At 43.1% G+C, this 25,628-nt stretch overlaps 9 protein-coding genes across 9 annotated transcripts; 7 read left to right on the top strand and 2 right to left on the bottom strand.

Moving 5' to 3' along the window:
* Window positions 1-416: 416 nt before the first annotated feature.
* On the top strand, window positions 417-3,133 carry VTP21DRAFT_9803 (uncharacterized protein; the record flags this gene model as incomplete). Its single annotated transcript, XM_069400790.1, has 2 exons — window positions 417-932; window positions 1,001-3,133. 2 exons carry the CDS (start codon window positions 417-419, stop codon window positions 3,131-3,133), a joined length of 2,649 nt encoding a protein of 882 aa, XP_069253529.1.
* A 421-nt stretch (window positions 3,134-3,554) lies between these two features.
* Window positions 3,555-4,830, top strand: VTP21DRAFT_9802 (uncharacterized protein; the record flags this gene model as incomplete). The annotated part of the gene is made up of 3 exons (XM_069400789.1): window positions 3,555-3,669; window positions 3,725-4,319; window positions 4,398-4,830. 3 exons carry the CDS (start codon window positions 3,555-3,557, stop codon window positions 4,828-4,830), a joined length of 1,143 nt encoding a protein of 380 aa, XP_069253528.1.
* A 160-nt stretch (window positions 4,831-4,990) lies between these two features.
* Window positions 4,991-5,262, bottom strand: VTP21DRAFT_9801 (uncharacterized protein; the record flags this gene model as incomplete). Its single annotated transcript, XM_069400788.1, has 2 exons — window positions 4,991-5,101; window positions 5,161-5,262. The coding sequence occupies 2 exons, from the start codon at window positions 5,260-5,262 to the stop codon at window positions 4,991-4,993; spliced, it is 213 nt and encodes a 70-aa protein (XP_069253527.1).
* Window positions 5,263-5,722: 460 nt separating this feature from the next.
* On the top strand, window positions 5,723-10,282 carry VTP21DRAFT_9800 (uncharacterized protein; the record flags this gene model as incomplete). Its single annotated transcript, XM_069400787.1, has 10 exons — window positions 5,723-5,784; window positions 5,937-6,066; window positions 6,134-6,251; window positions 6,322-6,425; window positions 6,502-6,617; window positions 6,683-7,021; window positions 7,107-7,339; window positions 7,409-7,909; window positions 7,986-10,097; window positions 10,164-10,282. The coding sequence occupies 10 exons, from the start codon at window positions 5,723-5,725 to the stop codon at window positions 10,280-10,282; spliced, it is 3,834 nt and encodes a 1,277-aa protein (XP_069253526.1).
* A 359-nt stretch (window positions 10,283-10,641) lies between these two features.
* Window positions 10,642-11,108, bottom strand: VTP21DRAFT_9799 (uncharacterized protein; the record flags this gene model as incomplete). Its single annotated transcript, XM_069400784.1, has 2 exons — window positions 10,642-10,868; window positions 10,931-11,108. 2 exons carry the CDS (start codon window positions 11,106-11,108, stop codon window positions 10,642-10,644), a joined length of 405 nt encoding a protein of 134 aa, XP_069253525.1.
* A 238-nt stretch (window positions 11,109-11,346) lies between these two features.
* On the top strand, window positions 11,347-12,488 carry VTP21DRAFT_9798 (uncharacterized protein; the record flags this gene model as incomplete). The annotated part of the gene is made up of 4 exons (XM_069400783.1): window positions 11,347-11,456; window positions 11,518-11,698; window positions 11,774-12,363; window positions 12,431-12,488. The coding sequence occupies 4 exons, from the start codon at window positions 11,347-11,349 to the stop codon at window positions 12,486-12,488; spliced, it is 939 nt and encodes a 312-aa protein (XP_069253524.1).
* Window positions 12,489-12,950: 462 nt separating this feature from the next.
* Window positions 12,951-17,661, top strand: VTP21DRAFT_9797 (uncharacterized protein; the record flags this gene model as incomplete). Its single annotated transcript, XM_069400782.1, has 16 exons — window positions 12,951-13,080; window positions 13,138-13,386; window positions 13,460-13,732; window positions 13,813-14,014; window positions 14,092-14,233; window positions 14,295-14,495; window positions 14,578-14,685; window positions 14,752-14,974; window positions 15,024-15,084; window positions 15,175-15,244; window positions 15,313-16,359; window positions 16,417-16,508; window positions 16,575-16,654; window positions 16,753-17,019; window positions 17,081-17,304; window positions 17,368-17,661. 16 exons carry the CDS (start codon window positions 12,951-12,953, stop codon window positions 17,659-17,661), a joined length of 3,663 nt encoding a protein of 1,220 aa, XP_069253523.1.
* A 543-nt stretch (window positions 17,662-18,204) lies between these two features.
* VTP21DRAFT_9796 (uncharacterized protein) lies at window positions 18,205-21,573 on the top strand (the record flags this gene model as incomplete). The annotated part of the gene is made up of 2 exons (XM_069400781.1): window positions 18,205-18,298; window positions 18,368-21,573. 2 exons carry the CDS (start codon window positions 18,205-18,207, stop codon window positions 21,571-21,573), a joined length of 3,300 nt encoding a protein of 1,099 aa, XP_069253522.1.
* Window positions 21,574-21,883: 310 nt separating this feature from the next.
* VTP21DRAFT_9795 (uncharacterized protein) lies at window positions 21,884-25,495 on the top strand (the record flags this gene model as incomplete). The annotated part of the gene is made up of 15 exons (XM_069400780.1): window positions 21,884-21,929; window positions 22,026-22,111; window positions 22,183-22,321; window positions 22,386-22,504; window positions 22,566-22,640; window positions 22,705-22,804; window positions 22,862-23,054; window positions 23,115-23,195; window positions 23,256-23,407; window positions 23,477-23,872; window positions 23,944-24,054; window positions 24,120-24,189; window positions 24,289-24,832; window positions 24,904-25,015; window positions 25,083-25,495. The coding sequence occupies 15 exons, from the start codon at window positions 21,884-21,886 to the stop codon at window positions 25,493-25,495; spliced, it is 2,637 nt and encodes an 878-aa protein (XP_069253521.1).
* Window positions 25,496-25,628: the final 133 nt, after the last annotated feature.

Genomic DNA, 25,628 nt, shown 5'->3' with positions numbered 1-25,628 from the left:
TACCCCTTTCGGTTATCAAATCGCACGAAAAGCTCGGCCGAAGGACAATAGCTTCAAAGAGCTTATACTGTTTCCATATTCTCTGGGTTTGCGCATGTTGTTTCTGCATTATTGATTTTAACTTTTTGTTTTCTGACAATCTTGAAAATTTCTCCCCATCCTTCCCCCTTTTCGCTCCCCTTTTGCAAACTCATCCCCCTAAATACCTAGCTTCGATCCATTCCCCGCTTTTTTTCCCCCTCTCGCTCTATTTTCATTGATTCACAAGATCATTTTGAGGCTTGCTGTTGCAAACTATTAAAATATTGAATAAATACTAGAGGTAAGTGATTTGTCAACATTTCTCATGCACATATAACGCAAAATGGATTTACAATTCTATGAAAATTCCCAAGGATTTTTCTTTTTGGATTCCAATGCTTCCCACAAAGCGCCAGCGTGTTACTAGAGCATGTGATACATGTCGCAAGAAAAAAGTCAAGTGCGATGGAACCACCCCTGTTTGCTCCAATTGTCTAGCATTTGGCCTTGAATGCAGCTATAGCAATCTCAGCAAGAAGCGTGGCCCTCCTAAAGGCTACATTGAAGCAATAGAAAACAGATTGATGCGCATGGAAGAGTTGTTGGGAGACTTGGTCGACAAAAGCGATCCTCGTGTGCAGTCAGTACTTGCTGAATTAAGTGGCCCACTGGAGACACCGAGCGGAGAGCAGATCCCCGTACGTCATGTACGTCGTCATAATACCGCATCTTCATCCGACGAGCGTCCCCCTGGGTCTAATGACAGAACCCATAGGGCTCACTCTGCAGATGTAGAAGATCCTTTTGATCATTCACCTATGACGGAGCATAAGGCAGAAACAATAAGTGAAAATGAGATCAACCGGCTTAACGATATGGTGGGCCAGTTATGCATTGATGAATTAGGACAAGTAAGTGTTTTTCTAGCATATTCGAGTCGCCCCCTCCTTTTTAAGCTGTATCAATATTCTTTATCTAGGTTCGTTTCCTTGGAAAGAGCAGTGGGCTTTTCATGGTGAAAAACAGCCGCACTTTTAGCGATGGGGTGTTCCATTTCTCAGTAAGATCGACAACGCGGAAGTCTGGATCAAAAATAGTAGTGAAGTCGTCGGATGAAGTACGCCCTTATTATGTCAACCCGTTTGAGCAGATTCCACGCGATCTTTCTGACCATCTCATTCATCTCTACTTCACCTACATCTACCCCACTTTCCCAGTCGTCCACAAGCCAAGCTTCTTGCGAGCACTGTACGACGAGAGTAACCCACCGCCTCTACTCCTTCTCAATGCCATCTATGCTCTCGCTTCGCGCATATCAGATGATCCACGATGTCGTACCGATCCCGAAGCCCCAGAATCGGCGGGCGAAATATTTTTTGAGCGTGCTAAAGTGCTCCTCGATAATGATTATGACGTTTCTCGTCTCTCAACCATTCAGGCTTTACTCCTTTTGGGAGCTCATCAACAAGCTGTATGCCGCTCGAGTAGAGCTTGGCTATACTGTGGAATGGCTATTCGAATGGCACTCGACCTAGGGCTCAATCGCAACTGCGAGTCGTGGAACTTGCCGAAGGAGGAGAAACGTATTCGAAAGCGTGTCTTCTGGTGTTGTTTTGTGGCCGATCGGTTTATCTCTGCCAAGTTCGGTCGCTCACTCTCGATCGACGAACGAGAGTTCGATGTCCCATATCCAAATGATGACGATGAAGAGGAAGAGGACTTTTCCACACCCTCTTCTCCTGCCACTCCAGTTGGATCTGGACAACGCGGATCCTCTTCTCCAACCGCCATTCGACCGCAAACAGTGGTTGATTTTAAACAACTTGTTCGTTTGTACGAGATTCTGGGGCGCATTCTGCAGAGCATCTATTCATTGAGTGCAAAACATAATCCTGCCTTTGTACAAAACCCAAATTCTCTTGTATCTTCGCTGCATAACTCTCTTGTCTCCTGGTACAAAGCGCTGCCTCAACATCTCCACCTTCCCCCTGGCACTCGGCCTTCTCAGCTCCCCTCTCCGCCCGTGTGCCTATTGCATCTGCTGTATCATAGCGCAGTCATACTCCTGCATCGACCCTTCATTCCAATGCCGGACCAAGAGGTTCCTCGCACTTCTTATCCTTCCCATCGGATCTGCACAGAGGCAGCCAACGCAATCGTGGATATTTCCTATAGTTTGCGCGAGAATGGCAGTTTGCGCTTCCTCTATCACCCCGGGACCTATTGCATTTTCACCGCGGCGAGTATCCATCTCAACAACGCCACCTCCTCTGACCCCAAAGTGGCTGCCAAAGCAAAATTGGATGTTGCGCGGTGTATGAGCGTGCTGTCAACATTGGAGGATGCGTGGATGTCGGCCCAGCGCGCTTGTAATATTATTGGCGATTTGGTTGGCTTGAGAGAGCTTCAGCTCGATGAGATGGGATACGTAAAGGAGATTAAACCTCTAAACAAGCAGATAGAAACGCTTCCTTCTGCCAAGACCATGCTCTGTAGTGCTTCTGCTCCCCCTCTATGTGAAATCTCCTCGGAACCTGCCACCCTTACCCAATCACTTCCCCCCAACGTCGCTGAGCTAATAAATGAAGCGAACAGTGTCATCAATTCAGGTAGCAGTGATAGCTCAAGTAGGAGTCGCGAGACGCCGCTCTCTTTAGGAGATATCGGTGATCCTCTTGCACAACAGCAGAGTCGCTCTTATTCTGCCTCAATCACGCCGCTTATGCCTCCAACCACTACCCCTATGTTTGATATGTTTGCGTTGATGCAGCAGCAGTTTCCGCAGTCCAATTTCCGGCAGGAGCAACCCCAGTTTACCTCGACCACCATAGGGCAAATGCAGACAACCCCAACCCCGCTTAACGACGGGAAAAATTCATCGCCTCCGCAGGAAGTTCTACAATGGCCCACAGGCGCCGCCAATCCTGGCCAAAATTCATTTTTGTCTATGCTCGTAACCCCACCGCTTGGGAGTCTCGATCAAGTTCCCTCTACTGCTCCAGCATATCTGGATGATTGGCCGGCTGGCTATCCAGGTGTATTCGCAACACAAGGGCAAGGCCAACAGGAGTTCAAACAGGAAGCCTCCTCGCATTCAAAATTGTTTATGTAAAGTCTTTTCTTTTCTTTTCTTTTCTTTTCTTTTTTTTCCTTTTCCCTTTTCCTTATTCACTTTGCTGACTGGAAAATAGCGTAAGCGTATTAAATTTGTTGCTCCTTTTTATTTCCCTCATATCCTCACTCCACTTGCCCTCCCTTGCTTATCAGTAGATACATCTATATTATTATTTGTTTCCGAACTGCTTTGTTGATTCTTTTTTTTTTCTATTTAACTGTCTTCTCTCATTTTTAGTTAATTATTATTTCGATTAAAGTATTTAACTTTTGAAATTGCCCCTGTCCTAGGAACACTGGACTCGATGATATCAAATGATATGATTCATTGAAGCCTTTCTTGGATTTCAGAGGCTTAATTTTGATTTTTATTTATTGGTAGTCACCAAATCGAGTATATAACTTAGTTATGTATAAAGATGCCATTATTATTAAAATATTTAAAGCTCTTACTGGTTTTATTAGGTATAATATCTGGAGTTATACTCTCATACCTATATAATTATACTCTTTTCTGCGGATGGAAATGGAAAGGTAAATCGTGATTGGGTGTAGATGAACACTCTTCAGCAGCTAATTGAAAATTTAGATACCGGGTTCAGACTTGTGCTCTTAGCGGATCCCCAAATGGAAGGCGATGCCAAGATATATCGACAGGGCATGCGTGGGAGACTCGATCTTGCTTTTAATGACCTCTACTTTCGACACATTCATCTTTCTCTTCAGCGTCTTCGTCCAACCCACACTATTGTTCTAGGAGATTTGTTCTCTAGTCAGTGGATCGATGATGATGAGTTTAGACGAAGAGTTGAGCGCTATCAGCGTGCATTTAGCGGTGTTAAAAGTTTAGTTGGGAATCATGATGTGGGTTATGGGGCAGACATGTCGCGAGCACGGCTTGAAAGATGGGAACAGGCTTTCGGACCTACGGAATTTCAATTCGAGGAATCATTAGGAGAGGGAAAAATAGTGAGAGTTGTAGGCTTCAATTCTATGGCGCTTGATGGGCCTGCGATGGACGAAGAGATACGAGCAGAAGCATGGCGATTTTTGGAGGAGATGGCGGAGAAGAGAAAGCTTGAAGAGCAAGAGGGCAAAAACGTCGAGTTGATATTGCTTACACATGTCCCTCTCTACAAGAAAGAGGGGTTATGCGTGGATGCACCCTTGACATGGCGTGACAGGTAACCTCAACTCTCCTCCAATACTCATTGCTCTTCCCATATCTCTTAATGCGATTTACACTCCCTCACCCTGCCCAGCAATAATTTTATCATAGAGCAGAACATGCTCTCGGCCAATGCTTCAGATTTTCTCCTGCGTCACTTGAAACCGACAATCATATTCGCCGGGCATGACCATGCTGGCTGTGATATCGCTCATGTTCTATCGTCGAACTCCACGGATGCATTTCCGACGGGGGCAATTTCCTCTGAGCATGGGGTGAGAGAAGTTACAGTGCGAAGCGTGATGGCTGAGTTTGGAGGAAGTGCTGGATTATTTGAGATGAAGTCCGATGGCTCTTGGAATTACGCCAAGTGTGAATTTGTGACGGATCGCGTAGTGTGGATAGCACTAGCTTTAAATGGGATTTCCGTGGGCGGATCTCTCTTCATTATGCTGTTGGAGACGTTGGTGAGAGAGTGTAGGAATAGGGGGACGGCAAAGACAAGAGTCAAAAAGAAGCTGGCATAATTTATGTGCTGAGCAGAGCGTTATTTATTCATTCTTAAGCGACTTTATTATCACCATAATGATCAACCCATAATCCCCTTACAATATATAACATATATACAAGCAGACAATCGTGTATTTATACAGCTGTTTCTAATTGAGTCAAGGTTAATGCAGGTGGTCACTTTTGTTTATGATTGCGCTCAAGTTGGGCGAGTTTGGAATGCTGCTCTTCCAGCTGCTTCTTTGTCGTTTCAAGCTGCTCGCGTAGTTGCCTGATTTTTTCGGCATCCTATTTCAGGTTATGCGTTATTTTGATCTAGAACAGTTGTTCTAATCAATGATAGCTACCGATTGACGCGCCCACTGGTCCTCTATCGCTTTCTCCTTCTGAGAGAAGGAGCCGGTCGACTCGCGAATAGCACCCTCTCGACCACTAATCTGGCGAGTCATCCGGACGCGCAAGGGAATTAACAGGCGAAACCCACTTTTGTGAAACATGAGTGAATTCTTTGTATTAGAAAAAAGAAAATAGAGTCTCAGGCGATTCTCGTACGATTTTATGGTGAGAAAAAAACGTACAAGGAGAACCCTAAAGACGCGAGCTATTAAAATGCAAGGTGTGATCGCCTGAGGTGACGTTTTTTTAGGTGGATGATCACCCCCATTGGCTATTACACTCGTGGGCAGTCACAGGAGATCCATTTTCTTTATCTCTCTTTCACATCAATATCTTCAACACCAGTTGAATCCAATTGAGTTATCAATAATATTCTCCCCTATATAAATACGTAATTATTTACGTGGATACACATTCTCTTTATCAACTATTTTTTTTTCCAAGAAATTGGAATATTTCCACGATATTTTCACGCAAATTCCAGGTTCTTTTCGTCTTGGCAGAAAGTGGCAAATGAAGATCTATAGAGCTGAGACAGGAAAATGCGTATATATCGATTCCTCAAATATCTCAAAGTAAGTGGAGGAATCCATTGGTTGCAGATCGCGTCGTGTATTCTCTTATTTATGGAGGACATGATGAATCCATCCCCTTACGTTTGACTGGTCACACAGAGATGGCTACAGTTCCATACTTTAACTTTCTATTTGTTGCATTTGTACATTAGCCTGGATTCACTGCGTCGGGAGCTGGAGAGAATGGCCCAAATTCCCGTGAAAGCACAGATTTTGATGACAAGCTTAGGCACGCAACTCCGGGAAGACATGATCCCGCAAGTCTTACGCGGATCGGGGAATGTAAGGCGCATACGTTTTTGTATTTTCTTTGTTGCCGATACAATGATTCTATCTTCCTTGGGTACAGGATGAACATGTTATAGTGCTCTATGATCGCAGATTTCTAGAATCGCCTCATGATATGGTCGAGTTATTAAGTGATAGCGAGAAGAATAGGCTGGAGCCCCCTGTACAATCTATTAGTCGTAAGTCTCTTTTCATTTTGCTTGACTTCTATAAATTGGTGGCATCTAATGCTCTCCATCAATCTTCTAGCGGAATCCTTACAATCTTTAAAGTCGAAGCGGTCTTCTGCTCGCCTATCACAGCAGTGCGACATGTTTTTGACCTTCTTTCGTTCACTAGACATGCAGGCGGATGTGAGTTAATGCTGCAATATGTTGAATAAAATGTTTCGAAGATGTTGTTGATTGATCGAAAAAATATTTTCTTTAGATTTATGCAACGACAATAAGAAAGCATGCTCAGCTCTGCGAAACACTTTTGCAAGAACACCGAATTCAAGCCATGGCTCTTAACATCGCTCTAGTGAATATGGAAGCACACTGCAAGTGAGTTGGGCATTTTTATATTTGTATATACTTCCAGTTCATTCAAATTGGATTGTTCGCTATAGGAATGTGACTCAAGAACTGGATTCGCTCAATGCCAATGCACAACGTGAACTGATGCGCCAGGCAAATATCCTCCAAAGTGTTCCAAAGGAAATGGAGTTACTACGGCGTGTGCACATCCATCCTAAACTGGTTGCTTCACAGCCTGGGGCTGCCGTTAGTGGGAATGTTACGGGCACCCTTGCCGATTACGCAAATATGGAAGAAATAAGCACATGGCTAGCATCTGCGTCCAAGGTACATGGAGAGCTGATTAATCAGGTCCAGAAGCTAGAGGCAAGAATAAAGAGTATCCAGAGCGGAACCGAGACACTCTTGAAACAAGGAACCGGAAATATTGAGTTAGTAATCTCCTATTAGCTCCTATTGATACTAAGTTTTTTTTTTTTTTTTGCTAATTTGCCACTATGACCTTTCGGATATTAGCTTGAACTCCTTGGACGTAGTGGTAGCTGAGGTGAAGGAGTGCGTCAACCAGGCAAATGCCAATAGAGAACGGGTTCAAAGAGATATCACACGAGTTCAAGAACTGATTGCTGAACTCCAGCCTGGGAACTCTCCCTCCCTTCCTCCCTCTAACTCGCTTCCCCCAACTGCAAAAAAAGTTTTTGAGGCCTTTGAAAATTTAGTGACCGAGCACATGGACGTATATTATCCAGGTATGAGAAGTTTTCCCACCTATTTCTTGATCAAACTCTGATGGACTCTCTTTTTGTTTGATTCCGTAGAAATGGCTAAGCTAGACCAGTTTGTACGCAACCAAACCTCGTACCTTCTCCAATCTAAATCAAAGATGACAGTCACCCTCCTCCAGAAACTTTACCAAGTGTCTCGCATACAGTCATCTATTATGGAAACCATCACTTCGGGCATTCGTCGGCTAGAGGAAGACTTGCGTGCAGCGCGACGCGGATCATTTGGCGACTCGATGAGTGTGGTTGCTTCAAGATCGCAGTATTTGCTCATCGCGTATGGCTCGACATTGGTTGAGATTGTGAGACGAAAGGAGTATTCCGCATTATTGCTACAAAATGCACATCAAGTTGTAGAATCCTTTGCGAGACTTAGGGCAGTGGAGCAGGAGAGGAGAGATACTTTTCGCGTGGAGGTTGGAAAATACCTACCATTTCGTGTAGAGGGAATGGAGGCAAGCGCACCTAGCTGTGAAGTCATGCTCACCAATAGCGCCACAGATCAATTGCCTGATATTAGCAAATCAGATTTCAAAGGTTTTTTTTTCTCTCTACTTAATTTATCTCCAATGAGATCTGTGTGATGTTTAACCTAGTATATTCAATTCGACAGATTTCCTGGGATTGATCAATCGACTACGATTACCCTCCACCACTCCATCTTCTCCTCGTCTCTCGATGAACCGTCAGACTTCCCAGCAGCAGTCACAATCCCAGCGCTCGGCCAGTTCCTCTGATCCATTGGCAAAGTTAGAGAGTATCCTTACGCGCTTGATGCATCAGGTTGACTCGATGAGATTGCAATTTGAGAGAGGTATGATGGAGCAGTATGCCGACGGTGGAGAGAGCCCAGTTCCAGGGACACAGCGTAGCAGCCCAGCCGCAGTAGAGGCAAAACGGCAAAATGGTGAAGGTGATATCCAGCAAGTTCAGCCAAATCCATCTACTCCTCTTCCGTTTACTGCCATCTCCGTGAAGAAGCCTTTAGTCGAGGGTAGGGCCGAGATGGAGGAAGTGGAGGTGTTGCTTCAGGCAAAGCAGAAAGAGCTCGATTCTGCCGAAGAAAAGCTCAAGCATTACGAGGAACGCATCCGTTCTCTTGAGATGCTCTTGCGAAGAAATTACCAACGCACACCGTTCCCGTCCGCTATGCCTATCGGGATACCTCGACGGTTTTCAGCCCAAACGAATCCTTCTCCAATGGATTATAATATGCTCGAAATGCAGCCAGTATCTCCCCCACCTGAGTATATGGAGCGCGCATCGTCCCGAGCTGAGGATAAAAACTCGAGGGAGGAGTTGGAGAAGAGATGTGCGAAATTAGAGGAGGAAAATCGGAGGTTACAGGGCGATTTGGAGCGAGTGAAGGGTTTGTATGGAGCAAATACTGAGGGAACTAAGGCTTCCCCTCCACCATCTCAGCAAGAAAAGGGCTTTACTGTTGAACTTCAGCGTCCTGTTGGCGTTGGCTCCGGCACCGGCCAAGGCGGACAAAAGATGGCTGTGATGAAAGACCGTATCGACGAACTCGAGGCAATGAACCGCGAGATCAGCCAGGCTTGGAATACCAAGGTGCGTGAGCTCGAGCAGCTGCGTGAGGAGGAGCGTCAAGAGCGTCAGCGTTTGCTTTCAGAAATCGAGCCGCTTCGTCTAAAGATTGTGGAGCTTGAGCACACGCACGAGGAAGAGATGGAAAAACTGGAGGAGCATATCGCCGAACTCGAAGAGATACTCGAGGCGGAGCGCACTGAGCATGAAGAGGAGAAAAAGAAGTTGGAAGCAAGGTTGGAAGGTGTACAATCAGAGAAGGAAAGCTGCCAGGAAGAGCAAGGAGAGCTTAAAAGACGGCTTTCACAGGCGCGAGAGGTAGTAGTGACCGCTGAGAGAGATCGAGTATCTAAAAGCGCTGAATTGGAACGGCTCCAAGGGCGAATAGCGGATATACATCGTAAAGCACTCCAGTGTTTGGGAGAAATGGAGGATATGGGCGAGAACTCTCGAGAGGGCGGAGAGCCGCCACTGGAAGCCTTTGAGGCCATGTTGACGAAGATCTTTGACGAATATTGCGCTAAACGTGGAGAACTGGAGCGCTTAAACCGTGACTTGCAGGAGCAGCAGAGCAAGCCCCCTATTCTCGAAGCAAGCCTACAATTGGCACAGAAACAAATTGACGAGCGTACCGAACTCTGCGAACTACTTTCGAATCAACTCCGAGCCTATTACACTAGTATGCAAACTCTCATTGCGGGACTGGGGTTATCGCTTAAACAAGAGGAGTCCGAGAAACCTCACCTTGAGGGTTCGCATATTGATGATACCGAGGAACACCGTACGCTTCTTCGTATGGCGCAAGAGTTAGATTTGAACGAAGTGGTTGCCGGTGTTCGTCGCAAGTTCGTTGATGCTGTAGAGGTGGCAAAGAAGTGGCAGCGAGACTGTCGTACTCTCCGCGAGAAATATGGACGAGCCTCTTCTGAATCGAGCGGCAAAATTGCGTTTAGAAATTTCAAGGCGGGTGATCTAGCTTTGTTCCTTCCCACACGCAACTCAACTGCCAAGGGACCATGGGCTGCGTTTAACATAAATTTTCCACACTACTTTTTGGAACCAAGCGAGGCTATGAGCAAGGAGATCCGGAATAGGGAGTGGATTGTTGCCAGGATAGTGAGGATCACCGAGCACGTGGTGGATAAAGAACCTGGGTCGAATCCCTACGGCCTTGCTGGTAAAAAAATTTAGTGTTTATATTTCTGTTGTACTTCACTAATAATGTGCTATTACTACTTTGTAGATGGGATAAAGTTCTATACACTAGAAGCAGAGAGTTGGCACAGCTCCAGGCATCATCATAAGTCCTCGACAAGTTCCTCGTCTAATTCCCAAGTGCTAAACAGATCTAATGAGGAGTGAGAGTAAATAAGCTTATAATTAATTATATATATACTATGTATCATGGAAGGGGGTTTTCAACTCTTTCCTCTTTTATTTTTACTCTGCTTTGTAGCACTTTTTGTAAACTTGCTTACTGTTTTATTTTTTTTCTCTCTCTTCCTTTTTTTGTTTGTTTTGCTCATCGTTTTGTAAATCAATCTTGTTTTATCCTTCTTTTTATATATTATATTTTTGGAAGAAGAATAGAAGAGTTCAGGGTCAAATGCTTATACATATTCCAACAAATATGCTTGCCAAAGAGTAAATAGGTTTTACTGTACAGGTTAAAAGTATTATAAATGCTAAACATGGCTCTCGATCCAAGAGATATCGATCTTCTACGAGTCATCCTCTCCCACTGCTCCTTCCTCCTCCTCCTGTTCCATTGCTTTCTGACCAGCTAGTGCGTGCATGATGAAGCGTTTGGCAGCCTCTTGATCAATGGCCATAGTGCGCTCCTTTGCGCTGAGAGAGTTTTGAAGCTTCTCGAGGTAGGATTTTACCCGTGCAATTTCTTGTTTAACAGGATGGGAGGCTAATTCTGCACCTTGTGTTTTCAGATATACTAAATAGAGAATTGTGAGTAAAGTGATCGAGCATTTTGTTTTATGAAAAAAGTCCACTCACTGCTCATAAGTGTGTTGATCGAATGTGCGATCAATATTTGAAGCTGCGCGCGCTCTTGTAATGAAAGTTTTCCAATCGTTTCGGTAAGAGGCTCTGCAAGAAGAGGATTTAGGTAGTTTTCAATCTTGGAGAGTGCATCGTGGAGTGGTTCGATGGGGGGTGTGTCGATATCGGACATATCGTTATAATAGGTAAATGAATAGAATCTATATTATTATATACATGAAACGAATTTTAAACCAAAGTTGAAGAGTGACTGCTGTTGTTTTGTACACAAGTCTCTAGTAACCTAATATAACCTAACCAATCAAAATACATCGGGGAATGCATGGATTTCATTACGCGCTCCCCATTGTTCCTGTTCTTTTTCTCCTCTCCAGTTTTTTTTTTCTGCAAAAAAAAAAAATTCTAATAAAATGTCGCAAAAGGCACAGAAGGACGCGAAGTCGTTTATGATTGATTTTATGATGGGTGGCGTTTCTGCCGCTGTGTCCAAGACAGCAGCCGCCCCTATCGAGCGTGTAAAGTAAGTGTGTATCATATCAGTAATATCCGGAGTGTTAAAATATATTTATTATCATAAAAAGGCTCCTCATCCAAAATCAAGATGAGATGATAAAGCAAGGACGACTCTCCACCCCTTACAAGGGTATCGGTGATTGCTTTGGTCGTACTATCCGTGAAGAAGGATTCATCTCGCTGTGGCGTGGTAACTTGGCCAATGTCATTCGTTACTTCCCTACGCAAGCCCTAAACTTCGCTTTCAAGGTAAAACTTCCTCGCTGGACATAATTTTATTTTAGACGAATTATCCTAACTCTTTATTTATTTCCCGTATAATAGGACCATTTCAAGCGTATGTTTGGCTATAAGAAGGATAGGGATGGGTACTGGAAATGGTTCTTTGGAAATCTTGCCTCTGGTGGTGCTGCTGGTGCTGCTTCGCTTACCTTTGTGTACTCGCTCGACTATGCACGTACTCGCTTGGCCAATGATGCTAAAGCCGCGAAGAAGGGTGGTGAGCGTCAGTTCAACGGTCTTATCGACGTGTATCGCAAGACTCTCAAGACTGACGGTATTCTTGGTCTCTACCGTGGATTCAACATTTCGTGCGTGGGCATCATTGTGTATCGTGGGTTGTACTTTGGTATGTACGACTCGCTGAAACCGGTGGTGTTGGTTGGTCCTCTTGAGGGCAACTTCTTAGCATCCTTCTTGCTTGGATGGGGTATTACCATTGGTGCTGGGTTGGCATCGTACCCCATCGACACTGTTCGTCGTCGTATGATGATGACCTCTGGAGAGGCTGTCAAATATAAGTCTTCGCTGGCTGCATTCCAGCAGATTATTGCTCAGGAGGGAGTGAAATCCCTCTTCAAAGGTGCGGGTGCCAATATTCTCCGTGCTGTCGCTGGCGCTGGTGTACTCGCTGGGTATGTTGCAAATTTAGAGGCATGTTTATAGCCAAAACTAACCTCACTTTGTATCTCTATCCAATAGTTATGATCAACTGCAAATGCTTCTCTTTGGAAAGAAATTCTCTGGCGGCTCTGGTTAAGAGGCCTTTTAAAAGGGGTTACCTAAAAGCATATATCTCGCCCTTTGAAAAAAATTTTCCCAAAGTATTCTCTTTTTCTTTAAGATTGAATGAAAAAAAAAGAGCTATTCTTTTGTGTGGAGCGATCGAAATAGATATAGGAATAGATTTGGAAATGAATTAATATGTAGCACTCTCCGATTTAAAAAAAATCTTTCGACAACACAAAAACTCTCAGCAACCCAATAGGACATCTTGTATAACTATTAGCTTTGGTTATTCCTAGAGAGTTGCTTGTTTCGTCACAATGATATCAGAAGTATTAAACACAGAAGTTTCCATGAAATTTCAGAATATTCTTTGCTATCGTTTCCCGATTTGGAAATCTGGGTATGAAAAGCGCTTTTCCCCTATAAAGCTTTTAATATATCGTAGGGTGCCGTTAATTTTAATTATTTCAAACAAACATCGCTGAAAAAGTCAATGTCAAATTTGAAAAAAGGCTCTGATACGATAAATGTTAATACAACTCCTGTGAACGAAAGCATTAACATTGAAGTGTCGTCTGGTTGGGATGGGAAAGCGTCCATCGAGCATCAAATTGAGATCCATGGTAATTTCTAGACATTTTTTAAGCTTTTATTCAAAGATTGATCTTCTCGTCAAATAGTACATGATCTCTTTGATATCAAGGACAACCAAGGTATTTCCCTCTCTGATGTGCTCGCTGGCCTGCGATATGTGTTAGATCACCGTTTGCGAGGAAACCGTCATCCAAATCTCGATTTCGATTTAATGAAACGGTTATGTGAGGCTTTACTAATTTTTACCGGTGAAGACAATGGTGGATTATTACGACGGCGCCCTACGGTAGAGGGCGATGAGGCATTTTTGCTCTTTGGAGAATTTTTTCAAGAAGGTATTCAAACAAGATTTAAATTGGCTGGGCTGCATTTTGCAATGGATCACTTAATTCTTCCCCTGTGTGTTAGTCGAGGAATTTCGGCAGGCGGTTTCGCAAAAGAACATTGCCGACCTCAGGTTTGCGCTGAAAATTCACCGCCGCCTTCAACCATACTCGACTTCGGAACAAAAGCAGGCTGCAGTCGCATTACTTCGCATGTTTTCCGATTATTTTGAGTGGGATTGGCGCGACCTGGTCAAAGAGGACGAGCTTGATGATGCAATAGATGTCATGGAGGAATTTAAAGATAAGACTGCGAAATTGCCTGACATAGGAAAGGGCGTGCTGCTTCCTCCACAAGGTACCACTTGTACCTACAAATTGGATTTCTTTGCGCTTCCTATGCGTCGGATTTTCTGATTTGCATCTTGCCTTAATTAGCCCTTTACTTCGATAGAAATGTGTCTAGAGTGCTCAAGATGTTCCGGACTGATATAGAAAACGGTCTCTCAGATGAAGTAATCCCTTCCCTACGCCAGCACTACGGCCCAAACAAGCTCCCGGAGCCGCCAAAACCGTCCATTTTTAAGATGATCTTGAACCAGCTTAAAGATTTTATGGTGCTACTATTAATTGTTGCCGCGTAAGCTCCTTTCTCCAAGCCCTAAATTAGAGATATCGTAACCAACTTCCTTGTTAATTTTCCTATGTTAATTTTAGTATCGTCACGGGCGCAAAGGGCGATTTGAAAGCAATGGCCGTACTTCTAATAGTCGTTGTCTTGAACACGGTAATTGGTTTTTCGCAAGAGTACAAAGCAAACAAGGCTCTGGAGGCATTGCGGAATTTTGAATTGGGCAAGGTAATACAGATTGACAATATTTCCATTTATTATCGATACCAAAATCACCCATTTAACATAGGCAACCGTAATACGGAATGGGAAGCAGCATGAGGTTCCGTTTCTTGAATTAGTTCCGGGTGATTTAGTCGTTCTCGAAGAGGGAGTCGCCGTGCCAGCCGACCTACGCTTAGTCGAGGTCTCACAGCTGGAGGTAGTTGAAAGTGTTCTGACTGGCGAAAGTGTTCCCGTGCAGAAAGATACAGAGGCAATAAAAGCTCAGGTTCGTCATCCTAGTGCCCATTTTGGCATATATCAAGCTTCTAGTTTAATATACTTATTTTTGTTTTTCTCTTCGTCTCCAGACAAGAAAGCTGCCTCTTGGTGATTGTAAATGTATTGGATTTATGTCCACATTAGTTGCACGAGGACGCGCAAAAGGAATTGTGGTTCGCACAGGAAATTATACTGAGGTTCTGCCATTTCATTGACATGCTGCATGTGCTATAAATTATTAATCTTTTTTCCTTGAATTTTAGATCGGGAAAATCTCAGCGGCAATTTCTTCGCAATCAAAAACAAAGACTCCTATGCAACGCAAACTTGCCACTCTTGGAAAGTGGCTTGTTGCATTGGCAATACTTTTGTGTGTAATTGTGGTTGTAGCAGGTGTTCTGTACAAAAAGGATACGAATCAAATGGTCAATATTGGAATCAGGTATCTACTCACCATTCTGCCGTTTGTATTCTATTTTTGGTATAGTAAGTTAATAATTTTTTGTAAAAAGTTTGGCAGTATCCGTTATTCCAGAGGGCCTGGTCGCTGTTGTTACTGTTACAATGGCAATTGGTGTAAAGCAAATGGCAGCAAGGTGCATAATTTGAGTTAATAAGCTCCAAAATAGATCAGACATCCCAAATTTTACCGTCGACTCAATTAATACGCTATTTAAAATACTTAGAAAATGCATTGTCCGAACTCTCCCCGCAGTTGAAACCCTTGGAAGCGTTACTTTTATATGTTCAGACAAGGTATTATTTTATATATTAATTTATGTAAAAGCGATTGAATTCATTTTAACCAATTAAAAAAATTAAAGACAGGGACACTTACGGAAGGAAAGATGGGCGTTAGCGAAATTTGGACATCTGATGATGCGATTTATAGTCTTACAGAGTCCACTTCTTTGAATCCTACTAAAGGCGAAATAATTCATGTAAATAAGAACTCAGCGCGTCGTCCATCCCAATCCGATTCGTTAGTTGAAAGTTCGACCCAATCCACAGAGGCTGATGAGAGTAAGAAGCTCTCTACACTGGCTACTGATATTACAGCAGACGAAACGCCCTCGATCGGAGAGAGGATGGATGAAGTGGTGCCTCGCGGCGACTACACCAAGTTATCACCTACCCTGTTCCTTTCTCTAATGGTATCTTGTCTCTGCAACAACTCTTCCATCGAAGCAGCCGAAGGCACTGAAAATTGGAAGGGGGTCGGCGATCCAACTGAGGTTGCGCTTATCGTTGCAGCGCAAAAAGCGGGCTTTCCAAAAGTGTGGTGGCGACAGCTTGGAATTGTGCGGTTAAGCGAACGGGCGTTTGATAGCGAGAGGAAAGTGATGAGTGTACTCGTGCGAATCAACGGCGATGAAAAGGAGGAAAAAAAGGGCTCATCTGAATACGACCATGACATAATTCTTGCTAAAGGTGCCCCAGAGCAACTATTACGTAGATGTGTCAACTATCTACCGACAACTAGCACCTCTTCCTCCGATGATAGACCCACCACACTTAGGACTCAACTGGAATCCAAACCCGTTGAAATGGATGATGATTTCGAACATTTAGTGAGCAATCAAGCCTCGGTCATGGCTGCGAAAGGTCTACGTGTGCTTGGGTTGGCATATCGACGCATTCCTCGTGTCGATGGTCAAATAGACCCGAATGAGCCACCTTATGCGGAAAAGGAGCTTACTTTCGTTGGTCTAATTGGACTCATCGATCCACCCAGAAGCGGAGTCGCCGAATCAATAAAAAAATGTCAAGAAGCGGGTATCCATGTGGTTATGATTACCGGTGATCACGTAGTGACCGCCACCGCTATTGCTTACAAACTTGGGATCATGAAAAAAGATGTTCGTGGAATGGTAAGCTCATTTTTTCTTTAGCAATATGTTGAATTGAAAACTGATGGTACGATTTAGAACCGTGCAATCAGTGGACAGGAGCTCGATGTTCTTTCAGATGACGCAATTGCTGAACTTACTCCTTTCCCGAATGTGTTCGCCCGAGTTAGGTAAGGATCCTCTTATCACATACATCTAATAATCACTATTTAACTAAATTGATTTCGTTACGCTAGCCCTGATAACAAACTAAAAATTGTACAAGCTCTCAAAAAACGAAAGGACGTAGTAGCTATGACGGGTGACGGTGTAAATGGTATTTGTTCATACATCTCGATTTCTTATTATCACCGAGTTTACGAGTCAACAATTTTCCCCTTTCATATATACTGACTGATTTTTCTCCCTACATAGATGCCCCTGCTATAAAAGCAGCTGATGTGGGTGTAGCCATGGGTATCGGGGGAACCGAAGTTACAAAGCAGGCGGCCGATATTGTACTTGCAGACGATAATTTTACAACCATTGTTGCAGGTGTTGAAGAGGGACGTAAAGTGTTCGATAATATTATGAAATTTATCATATATTTGCTCAGCTGCAATACCGCTGAGATAATTGTCATGTTGGTGGCGAGTGTGGCAGGACTCCCGACGCCCTTCACCCCAATTATGATTCTTTGGGGTAATGATCAAGTGATTCATTGCAACCTAGATAATAGTTTAATTTTTTTTTTACTTGTTAGCCAACATTATTGCCGATGTTCCTCCTGCTATGGCTATTGCTATGGAACCAGCAGAGATAGATCTCATGCAACGCAAGCCGCGTGATCCACAGCGCAAAATATTAACCCTCAGTAGCTCTCTAAATTTACTACTAAAAGCGTTTCTAATGGGAGGACTCTCGATGGGTCTATTCCTAATTGCATTGTATGTCGAAGGGATTCAGCTAAGGGACGCTCAATCATTGGTATGCAACCATAATGTCTTTTCGGTTTTATACACCCTGTTAATCTAAATCTCATATCTACAGGCCTTTATGGGCTTGACAACCTTACAGCTCCTTTTTGCACCTCTAACTCGCACGGTCCGTGAATCCATCTTTCTCACAAACCCGTTTAGTAATGTTTGGATGATCTATGCTCTTATATTATCGTTCGCACTCCTAATCATGGGCAATCTCATTCCTCCTTGGGCGGAATGGCTCGAAATGAACCCGCTCCCCGGCTTTGCATGGGCTAAAATTGTGATTTGCTGCGGGATACTGGTCGTGTTTAGCGAGATAGAAAAGCTTATACGTCGTATTTATTATCGCAAATATCCATGATATCCATCTCTTTCGCATGATTGCATATAATTTAAATCCGATCTCTGAGAATGATATAAATATTCTGATATATATTATTCCCAGCAAAGCCTCTTTGTGTATTTTAATGTGTTCTCAAATATATGCTTTTTTTACATTTTAGTGCTACAAAATATAAGGTCCACTGGAGATTTTTCTTTCATGTGTAAACATACTCTCACGTATTCTCAAGGGAATTGGATGCACACATCAAAGTTTCGTAAGAGGAAATGTGAACTTGAAGAGAGGGGCAGTGAAGTATAATATAAATTCAGTACCTTGGAATAAGAAATATTAACTTGATAGGGTAAGGTCATTGGGCACTGTCATTATTTTCAAACTTCGAATAAGGTAAATGTGTAGAGTTTTTACTTAAGGTTGGGCATAAGATTAGTATAAACCATGTGCTTAAGTGCTTCTATTTAAAAGCTTGAAAAATTCTTTGCGACAATTGTAATTAACAACCGAATTATAACATTCGTAAGATATTCTCAAGATATTCTCAAGTTGTTTGATCATAAAGCAATGTTTTCGCAAACCGCTAATACTGCTGGATATATAAACGCTTCGAATAGGGCATCCATTAACTCCGGAAATGTCACATATATTTATGGAGCAGGTAAATGAAGACGTACATATGAATATGAAGTATAAACGTCTAATAAAAGTCTTCCATTTTGGCTGGTAGGGTCCGGGCTATTGGCCCCCTATCCAAAGCACAAGGTGGATCAAACATTCTTTGGTGTCCCGGATGAAAATAATACTTTCATTGAGCGGCCAGAGATTTTCAATAAACTATCGGAGTTGCTCGGCGAGGCTAGTTCACCACACCGACGCAAAATTGTGGTGCTCAAGGGTCTTGGTGGGATGGGTAAAACGCAATTGATGCTACGATACTGCTATTACCACAACAAAGAATATGAGTTCGTTTTCTGGCTAAATGCCGAAAACTGGACAATAACATTTGATTCGTTGCGAAAGCTGGCCATCAATCTTGGCATTGACCCTGCTTTATTAAAGGAGAAAAACGCAGAAGACACAGTCTTCAAATGGGTTCGAAGTTGGTTAGAAGCTAACACTAACTGGCTGCTCTTATTGGATAATGTGGGAGAGAAAGTGTCTGAGAATATATTTGACATATTGCCTAGTAAAGGAGGTCATATTCTCATAACTACACGAGAGCATATATCTTCTCGGAGAGGAAAAATAATAGAAATAGGCAAGATGACAGAAGAAGAGGCCATGTCTCTACTGTTACAAGAAGAGTTAGAAACAATGGATCCACAAAGCATCCAGTATCACTATGCTCATAAAGTAGTTGTTGAGCTTGATTGTATGCCGCTTGCGATTGATCTTGCTCGTGCTTATATGAAGACAACTCGCTATACTTTTAAAGGCTATCTCGTGAAGTTCAAAAAACAACGAAAAGAAATTTATTCGTATCATGATGAGGATAGCGCAAACACTTATAGACACACAATTGAAACGGTCTGGGCTATTTCACTTGAACAACTCAATAAGAAAAATCCGATTTCAGTAAGAGTACTGGAGGCATGTGCCTTTCTTCACTCGGATGAAATTCCTACGCGTCTCTTTGAGCACTGTTATTCTATTTTCAAAGCTGAGTCGAGTCCGCAGGCTTCAACAGAGTTCGAGGTGAAAGCTTCTGACGCGAGAACTGCAGTGCAATCTGCGATATCAGTTCTAATCAACTTCTCCTTTGTTTCCTTGATATCTACTCTGTTAGATGAAGACGGCATAAAAAAATTATTTGCTAGTGTGCGGATTCACAGACTTGTTCAGAAGGTTATCTACGATGCTATAAATATAGAAGATAAAGTAGATTGGGCCAAGGAAATAGCACACGCGCTTGAACGTGAGACTTTGAGCGCTGAGTTATACGAATTATATGATCCAGTTGCTCATTCCATTATACAACCTTATATTGCGCATATCCGATATTTTGTTGCGTTGCTTGGTGACATGAATCCATGCTCAATTATATCAGATGCCTTATACAATGTGACAGCTCTCGCCTTAAAATATTTAACAATCAATGGGATAATAATTGATATTGAAAAACTCGCAAAGTTCTCACTTAAAATATGTACCTCGCTGTATGGAAGCGAGCACTCTAATACAGCTTTTTCGCATTATTCCCTAGGGTATATATACGCCATGCAAAATAAATATAAAGAGGCAGAAATATTGTATCGAAAGTCACTGTCAATCCGAGAGAAGTTAGAATTCGAGCATCCTGATACTGCATGTACACTTAATTGCTTAGCTGCACTCTATGAGAGGTCAGATAAGTATGAGCAAGCTGAATCGGTGTATCATCAAGCGCTTGCAATTGTTGAGAAAACTTTGGGATCTGAACATCCCAATACTGCAGCCACCCTAAACAATCTAGCTTTAGTTTACAAAAGTCAGGGCAAATCTGAACAAGCCAGATTGCTGTACGAACGAGCACTGTCAATTTTTGAGAAGATGTTGGGGCCAGAAGATTCTTATACGGCAACTACACTTGATAATCTGACAACACTTTACTCAAGTCAGGGAAAATATAAACAGGCCGAATCGTTTTATCAACATGCCTTAGCAACAGTTGAGGAAAAATTAGGACCAGAGCATCCTACTACTGCTACCGTACTTGAAAATCTAGCTATGCTCTATTCAAGTCAAGACAAATATGATCAGGTCGAGACACTATATCAAAGGGCGCTGACAATCCGAAAGAAAGTATTGGGACCTGGGCATCCTTCTACTGCTACCGCGCTTGACAATCTAGCCGCGTTTTACTCAAGTCAAGGTAAATACGAACAGGCCGAATTGCTACATCGAAATGCTCTAGAAATTATTGAGAAAGAGATGGGGGAAGCGCACCACGATACTGCAACCACACTTAATAATTTAGCTGCGCTATATGTAAATCAGGGTAAATATGAGGAGGCTGAAATGCTGTTTCGACGGTCACTGAGAATCCTCCAGAATGGGCTGAGATCCGAGCATTCTGATACCGCCATCACTCTCAACAATCTAGCTGTACTCTACCGAATTAAGGGCAAATATGATCTGGCTGAGTTGCTGCATCAACAAGCGCTAACATTTGTGGAGAGAGAGTTAGGATCAGAACACCCTTCTATTGCCACTGTCCTTGACAGCCTAGCTCACCTCTACAGTATTCAGGGCAAACTTGAGAAGGCAGAGTCGTTGTATCAACGAGCGCTGGCAATTGTTGAGAGGGTGCTTGGACCAGAGCACTCTTCTACCGCTACCACTCTATATAACCTAGCTGCGCTCTATTCGGATCAGGGCAAGTATGAGCGCGCCGAATCTCTACGTCAACGAGCGCTGGTGATTGTCGAGAAAGCATTGGGACCAGAGCATCCAGATACCGCAAGTACACTTTGCAACTTGGCTACACTTTATGAAAAACAGGGCAAGCAAGAGCAGGCCGAATCGCTTTATCAAAGAGCACTCTCAATTCGAGAAAAGAAATTAGGATCCGAACATCCTGAAACTGCATGCACGCTTAACAATCTAGCTGCGCTTTATACACATCAGGGTAAATATGAGCTGGCTGAGCCTTTGTATCAAAGAGCGCTAAAAAATGTGGAGAAATGTTTGGGATCCAAGCACCATGATACTGCAGCCGTTCTTAACAACCTAGCCGCACTATACTCAAGTCAAAACAAATATGATCAAGCTGAACTTTTTTATCAACGAGCACTGGCGGTCGTTGAAAATATATTGGGTCTTGATCATCCTGATACAATAACTACTCTTAACAATCTAGCTGCTCTCTACAAATGCCAGGGAAAATATGATCAAGCTGAACCGCTGCATCAACGGGCGCTTGAAGCTCAAAAAAAAAAAATTACTAGAGTCTGACCGACTCGGTACTGCCACCATCATTAGTAACATGAGAGAACTTATTATAAAAGAGAGTATATGATTTAATATTATTGTTCTTCTAGATAAAAGTGCTCTAATTTCAATTCATTTGGGTTTGCTCTTTATTGTATATAACTTTTAGTCATTTCATTATATGCGTATTATTCCATTTGCAGTTTTATGAAGAATAAATTGAACCATATTTTCAAATTTCTTAATTGAATTACTGCGGAAAGAGCAGTCCTCAAATTGTTTTAAATTGTATCGATTCTGGAAGAAAACTCGGGAAGAGCATATAACAAGTGCAATGTCGAGTACTGAAGTGAGTGAGCGTAAATTAAGGCCATTGTATGGTATATTTCCGATTGATAAACAGATACAATAGAATTTGATATAGCCATTTTCTTGCATTAACGTGTACTTTCTTTATTGCTTTCACCAATGTATAGATGCAGTTGATAGTGGTAACAATAAGCTTGCACTTCAGCTGTGCAATAAGATGCTGAAGAAGCAGCCCAATGCACTGATATTAAAGGTGAGACATACTTTTTCGACTTCAATAAGATTACTCGAGGCCAATAGTTTTACTATTTTCTCATTGAAAAGGCTTTAAAAGCAGTTGCACTAGAGCGCAGCAACAAGGAAGAAGAAGCACTTGCGTTGTGCGATGAAGTGCGAAAAGCAGAACCTGCCGATGAGTCTGTATTGCAGGCTACTACACATGTGTACGCTTCGATGGGAAAACGTATGATGTTTTTCAATTTTATGCTCCCCTCTTTGCTAGAATTTACTCATTCTCGCATCTATAGACGATGAAGTCATTGCAATGTACGAAGCCGCAGCAAGGCAGCAGCCCAACAATGAAGAGTTCTGTAATATGTGGTTTATGGCCATGGTCCGAAAGAATGATTTTAAGGGTCAACAGCAGGTGATTCCTAAACTTTTCTGTGTTGGGTAGCGACTTTACTAATACACTCCATTACGATTAGGCTGCACTAAAGAATCATAAGAATTTCAAGTCAAACAAGTATCTCTTCTGGGCAATTATGAGTTTAATATTACAAGTACGCTGCCATACCCCATACCTGAGCTTAATAGTAAAGTGTTGACGCGTTTTTACGAAATTAGGCCAAACAAGTTCCGGCAGGTCAGCCAAACATATTTTATCCTTTAGCCGAAAGAATGATCGCCAAAGCGGCCCAAGAGAAACGAATTAGGACTGCTGAAGGTAATGGTTTGCAACTCCCTTTCGCTTCAACCTACTGCATGCTCACTTTTATAATAGAGGTGCAGCTCTACCTCAACGTTTTGATTGCGCAAAATAAACACGCCGATGCACTAGCTGTGATTGAGAATGAGTTTAGTGAGATATGTAAGAATGACCCGGAGATTCAGTGGATGCGCTTGGAGTTGCTGGCAAACTGCAACAAATGGCCAACCGTAAACTCCGTCGTTCGGACGAATCTTTTGAAGATCAAGTACGTGCTTTTCTTATCATTATTACAAATAGGTTTAAACTAACTGCTTTTCGTGATTAGCCCTGATGAGTGGCAGTATTTCCAGTTTTATCTTGATTCATTATTCAAGCTGCTGGATCAAGAAATCGAACTTGAGAATGGGTATGTGAATTATAGTGGGTTATTATATCATTGTTATAATTAGTCTCTCGCTTTTACCAGCTCCCTTATCTATGACAAGAGTATAGCCGACGCACGCAAATTTTTGAGCTCATTGCAGCAGCAATTGATTTCTCAGGGGCAAGACGTAAAAAGGGGTGTATTTCTGGCAGAGATAGAGTTAGAATGTCGGATTATTAAAGAAAGAAAGCAAGGTAAAATATGGAAATCCAAGCCACGCAACTATTTGTTTTCTAGTACATCTCATGGATGTTTGTTTATAGATGCTCTTGCAAGCACCGTGCCTTTAGTCGCCTCCTATTTTGAACGATTTAGCAGCAAAACTTGCTGCTTTGAGGATCTGCAGCCCTATGTCAAGTGCTTTTCCGAACAAGAAATCTCCGAGCTTTTGGATATGCTCCGCAGCAAGCTGCCCCCTCTTACAACCAATGCCAAGGCGGTGCAGCGCCATATCAACTTTGCCAAGTTGGAACGATTTTTGGGACAACAATCCAAACTGAGCGTGCAGGAACTTTCGGATTTGGCCGACAATCTGTGGAAAGCTTACAACAGTGCTTTGCCACTTGGCAAGAACCTTGAGGAGACAGAGCGGCAATACGGTGACGAATTTGTGATATTGGCTAGTCATCTGCTGGTGGATGCTTATCACAAAGATAATGGTGATTTTTTTTTTGCCCTCTATTCAAAAGCTGGATCCTGAGATCAATTTCAAACGTGCCCTCTATTTTAGCTAATATACGCCATCTCTTCCGCGCAATCTTCTGGTTGGAAGCGGCGCTCCAGAAAAGCAAGCACAATTTCCAGTTCAAGCTGTTACTTATTCGGTTATATCAAATCATAGGTACTTTTTTATGGGAAAGGTTGAAAAGCAGTCTTGGACACTTGATTCATACTTCTGCCTATTAGGTGTTTATCAAAGGGCCTTGTCTATTTATGAAACTATGGATATCAAGCAGGTTCAGTTGGATACCTTGTTGTAAGTGGAGCCCCTGTTCTCTTGCCAATCTTCAAATGGGATGCGAAGACATGTTTCCAAATCGTTTCTATTCATCCAATGGGTATCTTGTTTTGATAGGCATTTCGCAACGGAGCATGCTATGTCTCTAGGGCAATTCGACCACATGCAGCATACGTTTGCCAATGCCGCGCAGATATACTCCAGCAACAATTCGGAAACGCCCGATATGCTTGTGCTCGCGTATAAGAATGGCACTTACTCGAAAATCGAGGAGTTCATTGCATTCCGTCGAAAGCTCGACGACTCGCTTCAGCGAGGCATCAACAAACTCACGACAACAAGAATGGGGGGGATGCAACGTGCGTTCAGCATAAAGATGGCAATGGATTATTTCAAGGGATTGGACCTTGAGGGAGTTGAATGGGGGGAGGAGTTCTGTAACGCGAGAGAAGATAACAGGGACTACGAGGTCATGCTGGATTTTGCTAATGGGGAAAAAGAGACACTGCCCGCGGAATCAGCGACTAGACCAGGTCCCCACCTCACATTAGAAAGCTTCAGAATCTACGCTGCGCTTCTTGCTCTGATAAGCAGCGCAGCCAAGGGAGAAGATACTTCCAAGGTTGTAGAGGCAATGGAAAAGATGCGAGAGGGTGCCGAGGTTAGCCATATCCTCCGTGGTCTTTATTTTATATTTATTAAAAGCATGGGTGTTCTTTTTCACGTTTTTAGCTTACTACCGCCGAGCAAAAGTTGTTTGATATGGTCATGAAGCTCGAGAGCGCGATCAGAGATGAAACGGACCCCGCGGTGTTCATAGAAAAGGCCATCCTAGCAGTGAAAGGTAAGGAGCACGCTTGTTCCCCGTAATTTCTCGCACCTTCGAGGCTAACAAGGTGTCGCCACCACAGCTGTCGCTCTAGAAAGCAGTCCCGATGATACTGTGTTGACTTTGACATGGAAAGGCTTCCATCGATACTCCGTCCTGTGGGAGATGTGTACATACGCAATTGTATTAGGCCAGGCGATTAACAGCGGATCTGCGAAAACCAAAAAGGCTCCTGGGAAAACCCTTTTACCGCATGTAGAACACCTCTACTCTGAGCTTGCGTCTGTGCTTAAGCAAGCTCTTGGGAATCTCGCTAGGCTTCTTAAGGAAGTGAAGTCGAGCGGATTTAATGACACGGTCCTTGAGAGGGTGGGCGTGGAGAAGAGCGCTGAGGAAAGATCTGCTATTGGGAGATGTGTGCACAGCTGGCGCCTGTCGCTGGAGCTTCTGAACGAGGAGTTAAATCGGCTGTGTGACGCGGTGTCGAACAGTTGAAAATGAAAAAAAGAATCTAAAATTTAAAAAATAAACCATCTTGTGACTGTCAGACCTATGCTGACGAAAAAAGGCGTCTCGATGATCTTACGCACGCAAAACACGTTCTGGCCACCGTTCACAAAAAAACCAC

Source organism: Calcarisporiella thermophila (assembly GCF_041956535.1).
Source record: "Calcarisporiella thermophila strain CBS 279.70 unplaced genomic scaffold VTP21scaffold_6, whole genome shotgun sequence".
Lineage (NCBI taxonomy): Eukaryota > Fungi > Calcarisporiellomycota > Calcarisporiellomycetes > Calcarisporiellales > Calcarisporiellaceae > Calcarisporiella > Calcarisporiella thermophila.
This window is presented reverse-complemented; position numbering and strand designations above follow the sequence as displayed.